Source organism: Coregonus clupeaformis, chromosome 9, assembly GCF_020615455.1.
Source record: "Coregonus clupeaformis isolate EN_2021a chromosome 9, ASM2061545v1, whole genome shotgun sequence".
NCBI lineage: Eukaryota > Metazoa > Chordata > Actinopteri > Salmoniformes > Salmonidae > Coregonus > Coregonus clupeaformis.
The window spans coordinates 46,542,263-46,558,321 of record NC_059200.1 but is presented as its reverse complement, the minus strand read 5'-3'; the positions used below and the strand labels follow the sequence as shown (position 1 = coordinate 46,558,321).

General features: G+C 45.2%; 1 protein-coding gene across 3 annotated transcripts; it reads right to left on the bottom strand.

Annotated features, from left to right (window-relative positions):
* Nucleotides 1-974: 974 nt before the first annotated feature.
* LOC121574037 (protein YIPF5) lies at nt 975-11,034 on the bottom strand. Of its 3 annotated transcripts, none has more exons than XM_041886571.2 (6): nt 10,935-11,034; nt 6,878-7,000; nt 6,474-6,640; nt 3,250-3,395; nt 2,916-3,097; nt 975-2,723 (listed from the first exon to the last, which is right to left on the bottom strand). In XM_041886571.2, the coding sequence occupies exons 2-6, from the start codon at nt 6,988-6,990 to the stop codon at nt 2,561-2,563; spliced, it is 771 nt and encodes a 256-aa protein (XP_041742505.1). In that variant the 5' UTR covers nt 6,991-7,000; nt 10,935-11,034; the 3' UTR covers nt 975-2,560. The 3 variants fall into 3 exon arrangements, with proteins under 3 accessions (XP_041742505.1, XP_041742503.1, XP_041742506.1); XM_041886569.2 differs by having other exon boundaries at nt 10,926-11,030; XM_041886572.2 differs by lacking the exon at nt 10,935-11,034 and adding an exon at nt 10,791-10,892.
* Nucleotides 11,035-16,059: the final 5,025 nt, after the last annotated feature.

The window sequence follows — 16,059 nt, the reverse complement described above, 5'->3', positions numbered from 1 at the left end:
ACTCTGTTTATTATTTATGCATAGTCACTTTAACTCTACCCACATGTACATATTACCTCAATTACCTCGACTAACCGGTGCCCCCGCACATTGACTCTGTACCGGTACCCCGTGTATATAGCCTCCCTACTGTTGTTTTATTTTACTGCTGCTCTTAAATTATTTGCTCTTTTTGTATTTTTTACTTAACACTTTTTTTTTATTTTCTTAAAAACTGCATTGTTGGTTAGGGGCTTGTAAGTAAGCATTTCACTGTAATGTCTACACCTGTTGTATTGATTTGTTTTGATATTGTAATGAATAATGTGGTAATTGAGCATGTTGAGACTAAACTGATTAGAGTAACCCTGGATTGTAAACTGTCATGGTCAAAACATATTGATACAACAGTAGCTAGGATGGGGTCTGTCCTTAATAAAGTGCTGCTCTGCATTCAGCACTATCAACAAGAAAGGTCCTACAGGCCCTAGTTTTGTCACACCTGGAATACTGTTCAGTCGTGTGGTCAGTTGCCACAAAGAGGGACTTAGGAAAATTGCAATTGGTTCAGAACAGGGCAGCACGGCTGGCCCTTGGATGTACACAGAGAGCTAACGTTATTAATATGCATGTCTATCGCTCCTGGCTCAAATTGGAGGAGAGATTGACTTCTTCACTACTTGTATTTGTGAGAGGTATTGACATGTTGAATGCACCGAGCTGTCTGTCTGATTCTAATAATTAGCTGGTTGATAAACTGCATCAGGTTAGTTACAACTGGGGTTGGAGCAGAAACCTACAAGAGGGTAGCGCTCCAGGACCAGGATGAATGACCACTGCAGTAGAGAAAAAGATGGTTTTGGTTCCACCACTCAGTCATTACAGGATGAACTCAAAAAACCCCAAACCATTGTTTCAGGCTGAAAGCATGAGAGATAATAAAATGGGCTACGGACAGCACATCATGTGTATGTAAAAATGAAACAGACCATATATTACATGTATGACCAATGTTTTATTTAGATAGTGGCCGATAAAACCACACAAGCACGACGCTTGGCCCATTTATCAAGAATTTCAACATGACAAAAGAACAACATTGGGACTTTTCAATGTACAAAACAAATTATACAGTATATAAATACTTGGCCATATAGGAGCAGCACTATAAATGGCTCTTGGTTGCTTTAAATGCAAAGTGTCCCATTACGTACAGTTTGTTGAAATAGAAAAGCACTCCATTTTAATTTTTGCATTATTCTTAGGAGGGCTATATAAAATGGCATCCCTTGAGGAGCTCAGGTTTAGCACAAAAGTTATAGGAAAACCGAGAGAAACCACTGATGACCATAAAACCGTGCTCATTAACAGTGCCTTTCAGGTGACAGCTTTGTTCGAAACCAAAATTCACAGCCACAATGTAGTATCATTCCAAAGTGAACAGTAAAAGAAACTATGACAACAGTTAAACAATGCGCTCATGTGCCATGTCAACCTGCAGCTCAAAAACGCATCACAGAAAACCGATCAAATGCAAACTTCATGGAAATAATGGTTCAAAACTAAGAGACAGAAAATCTCAAAGGATCTGTGAGATACTTCTTGTGTGGTTTGACCGACCTGTAGTGCAATACCATTAAACACAGCTGACAGCCTTGTCACGCCTTTTCTGTTAGTGGAAAAATGTGGATATACAAGAAAATCTTAACAGCACAGTAGGCCAGGGCCCTGCAGTGCGGTTAATGTGATCTTGAACAACAAACTATCAACTTACAATAAAGATGGAGAACATTTTAACCTCACAAATATCTATTTTTTTATTCATTTTGGACATAACTTGAGTGTGTGCAGTGTGTGTACAGCTGTGTCATCACGCAGGCACTTTGACTGACCAAAGTTTACAATCACACAAGCTGCATAACCAACACATCCCTGACCACATACAGGGCTGGGAAATACAGTGGAGAATGCCACACGGCAGAGCTTTGGTCAGGCAGCGCCTCATGTTTCAGCAATTTAAATAGTTATAAGAAAGGGATAACGGGACAGATAAAATGGAGTGAAAATGATAGCAGGTTTATAAAACATGTATTTTCTGAGTTGTAAGGAGACCTCTGAGTACCCAGATGTGTATGTATGCATGAGAGGGCTGTTGATATAAGAGATAGTTAATCTATGCGAAAAGGTCTTATTCTAACAACTCCATTTCAAGTCTCCTGCTTCAGTTGAATAACATTTAAAATACCTGTGCAAACCATTTTCTGAAGGCCTCAAAGCTCAAATTAATCTTAGAAACAAAAAACAAACAAACACAGAATAAAGAACAAGTTATACATGAAATATAAGATTGCGGTGGTCTGTGGATGGGTCCTTAGTCCTGAAAAGAAGGGGTTTGGAATTGATACTCTTGCGCTGACCCCTGTCGGCGGGTGTAAAAGTGGAATGCAACTGACAGGGTAGCTGGCCACACCACTGCACTGTGATGGGAGTGCAGCACAGCAGCGCCTCTTACTGGTCCTTAGTTGGGTTTGCTGGGCCGTTTTCCTGCATGGTGTAGACGACAAACAGACGGAGACACAGTTCAGAAGACAGAGATGAGGGCGAACACCCCGTAGAGAAGTGCACAGGGGTACGCCACCAGAAGCTGCTGTCTGTCCATGGCCAGGGCTGAGATGAAGATCTTGGAAGCGGAGAAACTGCACCAGCCAATTATCGTGGCTGCGATGATTATTCCAAACATGCCTCTGAAAAGGTCAAGAAAAGCCAGTTAGATCAGTTGGCAAAATGTTTGGTAAGAAAATGTGCAATTGAATTCTCCATAAACAAATAGAGCATCAAAAGTAAATCAGTCATTTTACTGTAGGCTCATATTATGTTGTACACCACCTGACACTCCACAGATCTACCTCTATTCTCAGGCCCATGTTTGTACTTACTGTAAAGAGAAGATGATTCCGAAGCTGGCAAGGAGGATCATGGGTAGCAGGCAGTAGCCCAGTACACTGGCGACACAGCCAAACGACACACCTGTCATGCTCATTAGGTTGAGGAGGCAGTACATCCCCAGGCAGCCGATGACGCTGATGCCGTACACATAGCCAAACTGGATCTTTCCTGTCTGTAGCAGATAGACACAGACAGGAATCATATGGACAACTCATCAGCCATCTGAATTTACAGTCATTTCTTCACAAGGCAGACAATGTTATTGCACAAGGTATAATGACAAATACATGTGCTGTACTGCATTAGTAATAGAATAGTTCTTACCAGAAGTAAGGTGGCTCCGAAGGCCAGACAGAACACCATGGGCCCAGCCAGGTCAGTCTCGTTCATAATGTTACCATCTGCTGCCTTCATGGGGTGGAGCACTGTCAGGGTCTTCTGCCAGATGTGGTCAAAGTTAATGCCCAATTCTGTGAGGTACAGCAAAAGCATGAAAGGATATTAAAGCAATGTCAGATATAAGCGAAAGAGTTGGGTGAGAGCAGGGACAACTCATTCTTACAATATAGTCAGAAAAAAAGAGAACCTTACTAAAACAAAACAATTCTCTATACCTCCTAGAATTACATACACCTTTTCAGGTTAAAAGGAAATTAAAAGCAACAGAAACATTTATTTTGTATCAAGAGAACACCTCTCACTACGACACACCAACGTATCAGATGAGTGGAAGATTTATGCTCATCTCCAAAATAAGACTATCACCTTACTTAGAGACATTTATCAGCTTAGCAGGATGGCCCTGGTGATCCCTGACTGCTGACCCATTTAGTGCACACAACTGGGCCACTCTACTGGTTTAACTAGGCCTTCCGGTCTCAGGGGAGTGCAACATGGATAGAGATCCCACTAAAGACATTTAAACCCATCATAGTGCTCCCACAGAGATGTATAGAGATCACAACGTTGCATCTGTCCTGTTATGGCATCTGAGCGCACGGGTAGCGCCATTGAGGCCATCCCCAGTTTGAAGTAGTCAATTTTCTTCTACTACTTCTATGAGTTGGTAAACAAACTGAAAGGTACATACTGCCACCTGGAGTGTTGTTTGAACAGGTATAAAGCCAAGGTTGGCGATTTACTGCCACCTGCATTTATGGAATGTTTGCTCACAAGTATAATTAATTGGCTGATCCCTCCTGGTGACCTGGATGGAATTATGTGATCCTTCCTTAACCCATAGGAAGTCTCACCCAGTAGACTACTTCAAAGTGGTGAAAGTCCTCAATGTTGCTGCCCATGCTAAAATTGGCTTTTGGGCAATAGAGTCCTCTATATATCTCTATGTGCTCCCAAGCCAAAAGGATCTGACTCGTTCATTTCTCTCTCGAGTCGGAACGGTGCTATGCCGGAATGTGGACAGTCAGAGCCCGGCGCAGTATATGGCTGGGAAAACATACTGTACCTCAAACATAGGGATGGAATACACTATATATACACAAACGTATGTGGACACCCCTTCAAATTAGTGGATTCGGCTATTTCAGCCACACCTGTTGCTGACAGGTGTATAAAATCGAGCACACAGCCATACATTCTCCATAGACAAACATTGGCAGTGGAATGGCCTTACTGAAGAGCTCAGTGAGTTTCAACGTGGCACCGTCATAGGATGCCACCTTTCCAACAAGTCAGTTCGTCAAATTTCTGCCCTGCTAGAGCTGCCCCGGACAACTGTAAGTGCTGTTATTGTGAAATGGAAACGTCTAGGAGCAACAACGGCTCAGCCGCGAAGTGATAGGCCACATAAGCTCACAGAACGGGACCGCCGAGTGCTGAAGCACATAGCGCGTAAAAATCGTCTGTCCTTGGTTGCAACACTCCAAACTGCCTCTGGAAGCAACATCAGCACAGAAACTGTTAGTCGGGAGCTTCACGAAATGGGTTTCCATGGCCGAGCAGTCGCACACAAGCCTAAGATCACCATGCTCAATGCCAAGCATCGGCTGGAGTGGTGTAAAGCTCGCCGCCATTGGGCTCTGGAGCAGTGGAAACGCGTTCTCTGGAGTGATGAATCACGCTTCACCATCTGGCAGTCCAATGGACGAACCTGGGTTTGGCGGAAGCCAGGAGGACGCTACCTGCCCGAATGCATAGTGCCAACTGTAAAGTTTGGTGGATGAAGAATAATGGTCTGGTCCTGTTTTTCACGGTTCGGGCTAGGCCCCTTAGTTCCAGTGACGGGAAATCTTAACGCTACAGAATACAATGACATTCTAGACGATTCTGTACTTCCAACTTTGTAACAACAGTTTGGGGAATCCTGTTTCAACATGACAATGCCCCGTGCACAAAGCGAGGTCCATACAGAAATGGTTTGTTGAGATCGGTGGGGAAGAACTTGTCTGGCCTGCACAGAGCCCTAAACTCAACCCCATCGAACACCTTTGGGATGAATTGGAACGCCGACTGCTAGCCAGGCCTAATCGCCCAACATCAGTGCCCAACCTCACTAATGCAAGTCCCCTGCAGCAATGTTCCAACATCTAGTGGAAAGCCTTCAAAGAAGAGTGGAGGCTGTTATAGCAGCAAAGGGAGGGGACCAACTCCATATTAATGCCCATGATTTTGGAGATGTTCGACGAGCAGGTGTCCACATACTTTTGGCAATGTAGTGTATGTCGTTGTACTCCAAATCATCTGGAAATTATTAAGAATCAAAATGATTGAAATACGGCTAGTTAATTAAACTGCTGTTTTCGACAGCATGTTAGGTTAGCTAATGCTATAGCAGCCCATTGGATTCCATGAAAATGCAACGCCTAGCGTTGGGGCGAGTAGCTACCGGAAGTGCAGTTGAATCCGATGGGTTGCTTTCGCATTAGCTAGCCTAGCATGCTGATGAAAACGGCAGTTTAATTAAAAACTGGGAGTATTTCAATCTCCTTGATTCACCTTTCATAATTTTGATTAGGGGCTCTATTCAATCTATCGCTGAAGCGTTACAGATTGCGATAGAAATGTAAAGGTAATTTCAGATTGAGCCGACATATGCAGCGTTAACCGTGACTGCAGTCTCCGCTAATGTGGGAACATCGCCTTTACATTTTAATCACGCTGTAACGCTGAACTTCCGAGATACAGATTAAATAGAGCCCTAGGAGTACAACAACATATTCCATCCCTGGATTGAGGTACATTTTCCCAGCCATTTCCTGCGCCGGGCTCTGGCTAGCACTGTTCTGACTCGAGAGAAATGAACGAGAGTCAGATCCTTTTGCCTATGTAGTCCCCTGACCACTCTCATACCTTGAGAAGTTAGTCTTCATTCCCCAAATCCCTAGTATGAAGCTCCTATGCTTCAGAGTAAGTCTGAGAGGTAAAGATCAAATCTAAAAGCTCCACCTGGCTTCAACTAGCCAATCCTCTCAGATCAACAAAAGTACTTAGGGAGGTAGAGGAAAGGGCTTGATTTGGGATCAAGCAACTGAGTTAGCATTCTTTACCACCCCTTTCCCTATGGAGTCTCACCACCGGGTTATCCTTACCCTCCAGCAGCGGGGGCTCGTCGTCAAAGCTGCTGCCGTACATGGACTGTGTGGGGGAAGGTGTGAAGGCTGGTGTGGGCTGGTAGATTTGGCCTGTGTAGGGCTGCTGGGGTTGCATCATCCCTGGGGCTGGGTATCCCATCGGTTGGGAGTAGTCATACTGACCCCTGGGGGGGTCACATAGGCACACTTCTCAGAAAACCTTCATGGCTTTGTTAAAAACACTATGCATCAAGCTAGTAAGCAACACATAGAGAACAATACTAGCAAAACAGGCCCTTGAGAGACAGAGGGGAAAATGCATTGTTTTCAAATTGTTGACAGGCCTGTGTATTTTCAGATCACAGTGAGTTACAGATAAGTAACTGGGATCAATGCAATTTGTACAGGTTGACTAAACATACTGTTTGTAGGGGTCTTCTGTGTTACTGTTGCCATATCCAGTGGGTTGGCCTTGGTCATCGACACTGTAACTGGACTGGTAGAAATCTGTGTTTAAGTTGTCAAACCCTGACATTTTTGACCGTCTGCAAAAAAAAAAGTTAATGTGCATTGTACGGCTGGAGGAGAAAATGGTGTAAACAGGATTCAATTGATGGCTAGTTTAGCACAGCTTGATGCATTGGTATCTAGGAAGTTAGTGTGTATTGCTGCCCTTGCTCCTGGTCTGCATCTTTTCATGTAGATCAGTTTGCTCGCTAGAAACTTAGCATCAAGGGGAACACCATTTGATGCAGCTGCACCAAAGATACTTCCCCTTTTCATCTGTGGCTAGACAGTCTTACTTACCGCTAGCCAAGTTCCCTTCCAATCTTAATGGTAGTGGCAAACTTAGCTATATTCAGGATTACAGAAAACATATACCTGGTTGGTTAACTAACTATCCAACTAGCTACGCAACTCTAACGTTAGCTACCTAGCTGTCTAATGTTAGTTTCCAACGGTATTTCCTCTTGATGTGACTTTACCTAGCTAGCCACTTAGCTAGTTAAACTAGTGGCCAGCTAGCCAACCAACAAAGTTCTAGCTAAATCAAATACAATTTTATGTCACGTGCCGAATACAACAAGTCAGGTGTCGACTTCACCGTGATATGCATACTTACGAGCCCTTTCCCAACAACGCAGAGTTAAAAAGCAACAAACATGTGCAAACTAAAACAATAACTAGACTAGCTATACAAGGAGTACCAGTACCGAGTCAATGTGCAGGTGTACAAGGTAGTTATGGTAATATGTACATGTAGGTAGGGGTAAAAGTGACTAGGCAATAATGATAGATAATAAACAGAGTAGCAGCAGCGTATGTGAAGAGTGTGAAAGTGTGTGGCGTCAATATGCATGTGTGAGCATAAGTGTATGTTGGAGTGTCAGTGTAGTTCATTGAGTGTTCATAGAGCCGGGGTCTGAATACTTTCCGAATGCACGGTATATATATATATACATACACATACACTGTGCATTCAGAAAGTATTCAGACCCCGGCTCTATGCACACTCAATGAACTACACTGACACTCCAACATATAAATATGCTCACACACATGCATATTGACGCCACACACCCACATATTGACACACTAACATGCGCTGCTGCTACTCTGTTTATTATCTATCATTATTGCTTAGTCACTTTTACCCCTACCTACATGTACATATTATCGTAACTACCTTGTACACCTGCACATTGACTCGGTACTGGTACTCCTTGTATAGCTAGTCGCCTTATTGTTTTAGACTTTTTCCACATTTTGTTACGTTACAGCCTTATTCTAAAATGTATTAAATAATTGTTTTCCATCAATCTACACACAACACCCCATAACGGCAAAGCGAAAACAGGCGTAGAAAGTTTTGCAAATGTATTAAAAATAAACAGAAATACCTTATTTACATAAGTATTCAGACCCTTTGCTATGAGACTCGAAAATTGAGCTCAGGTGCATCCTGTTTCCATTGATCATCCTTGAGATGTTTCTACAACTTCATTGGAATCCACCGGTGGTAAATTTAATTGATTGGACATGATTTGGAAAGGCACACACCTGTCTATATAAGGTCCCAGAGTTGACAGTGCATGTCAGAGCAAAAACCAAGCCATGAGCTGGAAGGAATTGTCCGTAGAGCTCAGATACGGGATTGTGTCGAGGCAAACATCTGGGGAAGGGTACCAAAAAATGTCTGCAGCATTGAAGATCCCCAAGAACACAGTGGCCTCCATCATTCTTAAATGGAAGTAGTTTGGAACCACCAAGACTCTTCCTAGAGCTGGCCACCAAGACTCTTCCTAGAGCTGGCCACCCAGCCAAACTGAGCAATCGGGGGAGAAGGGCCTTGCTCAGGAAGGTGACCAAGAACCCGATGGTCACTCTGACAGAGCTGCAGAGTTCCTCTGTGGAGATGGGAGAATCTTCCAGAAGGTTTTCATCTCTGCAGCACTCCACCAATCAGGCCTTTATGGTAGAGTGGCCAGACGGAAGCCACTCCTCAGTAAAAGGCACAGGACAGCCCGCTTGGAGTTTGCTAAAAGACAACAAAAGACTCTCAGACCATGAGAAACAAGATTCTCTGGTCTAATGAAACCAAGATGTAAATCTTTGGCCTGAATGCCAAGCGTCACGTCTGGAGGAAACCTGGCACCATCCCTATGGTGAAACATGGCGGTGGCAGCATCATGCTGTGGGGATGTTTTTCAGCGGCAGTGACTGGGAGACTAGTCAGGATCGAGGTAAAGATGAATGGCACAAAGTACAGAGAGCTCCTTGATGAAAACCTGCTCCAGAGCGCGCAGACTTGGGCGAAGGTTCACCTGCCAACAGGACAATGACCCTAAGCACACAGCCAAGACAACGCAGGAGTTGCTTCGGGACAAGTCTCTGAATGTCCTTGAGTGGCCCAGTCAGAGTCCGGACTTGAACCCGCTCGAACATCTCTGGAGAGACCTGAAAATAGCTGTGCAGCGACGCTCCCCATCCAACCTGACAGAGCTTGAGAGGATCTGCAGAGAAGAATGGGAGAAACTCCACAAATACAGGTGTGACAAGCTTGTAGCGTCATATCCAAGAAGACTCGAGGCTGTAATCGCTGCCAAAGGTGCTTCAATGTACTGAGTAAAGGGTCTGAATACTTACGTAAATGTGATATTTCCAGGGTTCTTTTATTATTTTTTTTCATAAATTAGCTAAAAACGTCTAAACCTGTTTTTGCTTTCTCATTATGGTGTAGTGTGTAATCAATTTTAGAATAAGGCTGTAAGAAAATGTAGAAAAAGTCAAGGGGTCTGAATACTTTTCAAATGCACTGCATGTATGACAATGTAAAACAATACAACCACGCATGTGGATAATACATTTAAAATCATCGAAGATGACAAAAGTTTGACAACTTATTTCCATTGTGGTGACTTCATACTCTTCCACAACTGACGTGTAGCGCCCACGTGGGTGATTCCTCTGCCGCTGCTACAGCGCAAAAAAGGCCCACCATACATCAGTCTAGAACAGTAGTCATCCCCACGACGACCTCTCTGCCATAATGGGGTCTGGTCTCATTGATCAAGAAGCTGGTGCTGAGATGCATCTTTTAAATGCAAACTTTAGCCAGCTAGCTAGCCAAACCAGACAAGTCAACATGACATCAGTCCTGAAACTCCGTGGGTAAAAATAACCAGATATCCAAACAACAACTTATTAAAAACAAAAACGCTGATTAGGAAACAAACAAACACTTAAACACAACATATGTAGCTACAACATTTACAGAGCTCATTGTTTAGGCTACTTTACAGCGCCATGACAACCACGCAAAGAACGTTAACCTAACGTTAGCTAGGTCAGTTAACGTTAGCTAGCTAGCAAGCTAGTAAAACATGTAGGGCAATGTTATTTGAAATATAACATTTGCCATCTAGCTGGTTAGTTAGCTAGTTTACTAAAAATGTGGTATTTAACGTTAGCTAGCTAACTAGGCAAATGTATTTGATGTTAGCTAGGGAGGTAGCTCAGTTGGTAGAGCATGGCGTTTCCAACGCCAGGGTTGTGGGTTTGATTCCCACGGGGGGCCAGTATGAAAATAAAAAAGAATAATGTATGCACTAACTGTAAGTCGCTCTGGATAAGAGCGTCTGCTAAATGACGTAAATGTAAATGTAGCTGGATGCCTAGCTAAATTAACGCAGACAGTCAGGGTGGATAGCTAACGATGGCTAGCTAGTTAGCTAGCGCAGACTAATAAATGGAATGTAGCCTCGTAATTTATCAGACTGATTACCACACCGCTGTCCTACCTATAGTATCAGTCTGGAAATAATAGCTAGTTACCATTGATATCCGTGCAGCTTTTAATGTAACGTTAAACTCGCGGGATCAGGCGGCGAATGTGGGCCTCGATACAATATTTAATCAAGCTATAAACGTGTTTTTACTGTTACATGGATTTGACTAAGCAATACTAACCGTTGTTACCTGCAACGTTGAACAATTCAACACTGGACTTCGCCAACTTCGTTGCTAGCTACGTGTCTAGAAAAAAATAAAGGAATGTTTTCCGGGTCTTCTTCTTCGATGGTATAATGGCGGTCCGCAAATATATGTTAGAGGTGCATGGCGCCACCTGCTGTGTAGAGTGAAAACTGGGGAACTTTAACGCAGAAAAACACATGGAAATAGGGAAAGGGTGAACAAAAACATACTAATATAGTCAGATTCAAACGTCTACTACGATAACTACAGGCTCTGGGGTCTGAGAGGGAAGCACATCTTCAGACAGTATTCCCTGCAATGTTTCAGCCGTAAAGTCCTGGCGATCCAAAACCCTTTTTGCTGCATTCACAATTATATCAGGTTTCTTTGAATTCTTGTTAGTTTGATTTGTACAATGTATCACCTGTGCAATAAACGCAACAAAATCCACCTTCTTCACTATCAGTACTTCAGGATCCCTCAATTGATGAACAACACTTTCTTCAGGCTGAGGGGCATTCATTGCCATTTTTTCCTCATTTGCACTTGCTCCTTCAGCTATTTGTACTGCCTCTGCATAGGAGACCTGGTGGACAGCCCGGATATTTGCTACTTTAACCTCCTTCACCATTACATGGCACTCCTGGAACTCGGGAGCATGGTTCCCACCCCAATTGCACACTGTGTATCCAAACTTGCTATGTGGCCAAACATGCTACATTTAAGACACTGCAATGGTCTGCACATGGATTTGACCCTTTCTGCACTGCTCTCACCCTGGAAACTTCAATCTGTCTCAATCGCATGGGACATTTCTGATCCCCAGCAACATGGCCACCCCCACAATTGAAATACTCCACTTTCTCCACTGAAACTACACACTCTTTTGTCCCATACCCTTCTGCACACTTCTCACACATCATAATCTCCCTCCTACATACTGCTGCAACATGACCATCAGTTTGGCACCTGAGACACCTAACTTGTATACCCTAGCATGACTTTATCCGGCAAACCCTTTGCATCAAAACTCAGAAGGACAGACATGGTATCCTCAGACAGGGTCTGCGTCGCACCAAACGGCATATATCACAGACACCGGGTATCCCCAACTGCAGTTGATCCACCTTAACACTCAACCCCACCCCAGTTATCACTTCTTTCAGCTGCGCTCTGCTCCGGAGAGCAAAGCAGGACACAGTTTTCGTCCAGAGTCTCGAAATGTGCAGCGCCCTCTCCCTCTGAGCAGCAGACGCACAAAAAATCCATAGAAGTCCACCTCTGGATATTTTGACCGAATTGACAGGACTCTAAGCAAAAATGTTTATCTTTAATTTACAATCTGTAGAAACTATGAGAATAGAAATGTTCAGAACTTTTGTGAAACATCACAGCACAGTGGAAAAATATATGGCAGCTAGAAATGAAAACTGGATGGTCTTCAGAGATAGATGGGAGGGGTTGAGGGTAGTTGAAGGCTGAGACTGAAAACAAACAAAAGATAACTCATGTAAAATATACTGTGTCCGTAAAATGTATAGTGCATTCGGAAAGTATTCAGACCCCTTGACCTTTTCCACATTTTGTTACGTTACAGCCTTATTCTAAAATAGATGTAATTGTTTTTTTCCCCAATCTACACACAATACCCCATAATGACAAAGCAAAAACAGGTTTTTAGAAATGTTAGCTAATTTATTAAAAAACTGAAATATTACATTTACATAAGTATTCAGACCCTTTACTCAGTACTTTGTTGAAGCACCTTTGGCAGCGATTACAGCCTTGAGTCTTCTTGGGTCTGATGTTACAAGTTTGGCACACCTGTATTTGTGGAGTTTCTCCCATTCTTCTCTGCAGATCCTCTCAAGCTCTGTAAGGTTGGATGGGGAGCATTGCTGCACAGCTATTTTCAGGTCTCTCCAGAGATGTTAGATCGGGTTCAAGTCCGGGCTCTGGCTGGGCCACTCAAAGACATTCAGAGACTTGTCCCGAAGCCACTCCTGCGTTGTCTTGGCTGTTGGAAGGTGAACCTTCACCCCAGCCTGAGGTCCTGAGCACTCTGGAGCAAGGATCTCTCTGTACTTTGCTTCGTTCATCTTTGCCTCGATCCTGACTAGTCTCCCAGTCCCTGCCACTGAAAAACATCCCCACAGCATGATGCTGCCACCACCATGCTTCACCGTAGGGATGGTGCCAGGTTTCCTCCAGACATGACTGTCACACCCTGATCGGTTTCACCTGTCTTGTGCTTGTCTCCAACCCCCACCAGGTGTCTCCCATTTGTCCCCATTATCCCCTGTGTATTCATACCAGTGTTTTCTGTTTGTCTGTGCCAGTTCGTCTCATCAAGCTTACCCGCGTTTTTCCCGTACTCCTGTTTTGCTCTAGTTTTTTCCAGTTTTTCCCGGTTTTGACCATTCTGTCTGCCCTGACCCTGAGCCTGCCTGCCGTTCTGTACCTTGTGACACTGTTCTGGATTACCGACCTCTACCTGCCCCGACCCTGAGCTGTACATTTGGGCTCTGCTCTGGATTACTGACCTCTGCCTGCCCTTGACCTGTCGTTTACCTGCCCCCTGTTTTTGTAAATAAACGTTTTGCTATTTCGAACTGTCTGCATCTGGGACTTATCCTGAGTCTTGATAGTACGAATTGGCCATGACGGACCCAGCAGACTCGGACCAGCTCCACAATGCCATCTCCTCCCAAGGAGCCACCATTGGGAGGCACGAGGAGTTGCTGCGTGGTCTTATGGAGGGTTTCCAGACGTTGGCAGAACGCCATGACCGCGCATTGAATACATTGCTGGAGCAATTCCGTGGTTTGTCTGTTAGGCAGCCTACCACGACGGTAACCTCCCGGCCCGTCAGTAACCCGGTTGTCAACAGCGCGTCTCTCCCGGCCACCCCGGCTTCCCGAGAACCCCGCTTACCTCCACCGGAACACTTCGCTGGAGAGTCGGGAACCTGTTGGGCATTTCTCGCTCAGTGTTCCCTCATCTTTGAATTGCAGCCCTCCTCCTTCCCCTCGGACCACTCGAAGATAGCGTACCTCATCGCGCTGATGTCCAGGAGGGCTCTCGCCTGGGCTACGGCAGTGTGGGAACAACAGTCTGCCGTGGGCTTTAGTCTGGAGGAGTTTGTGGACGAGGTGAAGAAGGTTTTTGATTCTCCATTTTCCGGGAGAGAGGCTGGCCGTAAGTTACTCCAGCTTCGGCAATACTCCCGCAGTGTGGCAGACTATGCGGTGGATTTCCGCATGCTGGTGGCTGAGAGTGCATGGAACCCGGAATTGCTGTTCGACACGTCCCTGCACGGATTATCTGAGGAAGTTAAGGACAAGCTAACAGCCCGGGAACTACCTATGGATCTCGACTCGCTTATCGCCTTGACTATCTGGATCGATGGGCGGCTGCGGGAACGTGGGAAGGAGAGGAGGTCTGATTCCACTCGCCCGCCCAAGGATTCCACCTCACCTCCGAGGCATCCCGGAAGTCCCCGTCGTCTCCGTCTCCGAGAGAATCAGAGGCTACCCGAGTTTCCCAGAGAGTTTCCGAAGTCTGCTGACTCGCCTCTTCCCGAGCCGATGCAACTAGGCAGAGCTAGGTTGTCTCCAGCCGAACGTTTACACAGGCTTAACACTAAGAGTTGTCTGTGTTGCGGGACTACTGGTCATTTCGTGTCCTCCTGTCCACTAAAAGACCAGGTTCAACGGTAGGGGCGAGTACTCTGGTGGGCCATACGGAGAACATTCCCTCTCCCCCGTCTCATCGAAGGCCAACCGGCGTACATGGTGAGGCGCCTCCTGAAGGTTCGACCGCGGGGCAGGGGATTCCAGTACCTGGTTGACTGGGAGGGTTATGGCCCAGAGGAGAGGTGCTAGGTCCCCGCTAGGGACATCCTGGACCCAGGCCTCATCGCTGAGTTCCACCGCCGGCACCCCGGTCAACCAGGTATGCGCCCAGGTAGGATGCCAGGTGGCGTCCCTAGAGGGGGGGGTACTGTCACACCCTGATCGGTTTCACCTGTCTTGTGCTTGTCTCCAACACCCACCAGGTGTCTCCCATTTGTCCCCATTATTCCCTGTGTATTTATACCAGTGTTGTCTGTTCGTCTGTTGCCAGCTCGTCTTGTCTTGTCAAGCTTACCCGCGTTTTTCCCGTACTCCTGTTTTGCTGTAGTCCCTGTTTTCCAGTTTTTACCTGTTTGTATTTTTTTTTTTTTTTTTTTATACATTTACTAACATTTCTACAAACCTGTTTTCGCTTTGTCATTATGGGGTATTGTGTGTAGATTGCTGAGGATTTTTTCCATAAAGTGTGGAAAAAGTCAAGGGGTCTTAGTGGATTCGGCTATTTCAGCCACACCCGTTGTTGACAGGTGTATAAAATCGAGCACACAGCCATGCAATCTCCATAGACAATCATTGGCAGTAGAATGGCCTTACTGAAGTGCTCAGTGACTTTCAACCTGGTACCGTTATAGGATGCGTGCCCTGATAGCACAACGAGCAATGAGGAAGTGAATTGGTGCTGGCCTACCACTTCCTCAGCCGAGAAGTGGTAGGCCACACAAGCTCACAGAATGGGACCGTTGAGTGCTGAAGCGCGTAACGCGTAAAAATGGTCTGTCCTCGGTTGCAACACTCACTACCAAGTTCCAAACTGCCTCTGGAAGCAACGTCAGCACAAGAACTGTTCGTCGGGAGCTTCATAAAATGGGTTTCCATGGCTGAGCAGCCGCACACAAGCCTAAGATCACCATGTGCAATGCCAATTGTCGGCTTGAGTGGTGTAAAGTTTGCTGTTATTGGACTCTGGAGTGATGAATCACGCATCACCATCTGGCAGTCCAATGTACGAATCTGGGTTTGGCGGATGCCAGGAGTGCGCTACCTGCCCGAATGCATAGTGCCAACTGTAAAGTTTGGTGGAGGAAGAATAATGGTCTGGGGCTGTTTTTCATGGTTCGGGCTAGGCCCCTATGTTCCAGTGAAGGGAAGTCTTAAAGCTACAGCATTCAATGACATGCTAGACGATTCTGTGCTAACCGATTCATACAGAAATGGTTTGTCGAGATCGGTGTGGAAGAACTTGACTGGCCTGCATAATACAGTATACTAGAGTA

Bases quoted from the DNA above. Each gene is read 5' to 3' on its own strand.
- LOC121574037 (XM_041886571.2), bottom strand. From the start codon at position 6,990: ATGTCAGGGTTTGACAACTTAAACACAGATTTCTACCAGTCCAGTTAC. The intron at 3,396-6,473 runs GTAAGGATAACC...TGTACCTCACAG, and splicing joins CGAGCCCCCGCTGCTGGAGG to AATTGGGCATTAACTTTGAC. The intron at 2,724-2,915 runs GTAAGTACAAAC...TGACCTTTTCAG, and splicing joins GGAATCATCTTCTCTTTACA to AGGCATGTTTGGAATAATCA.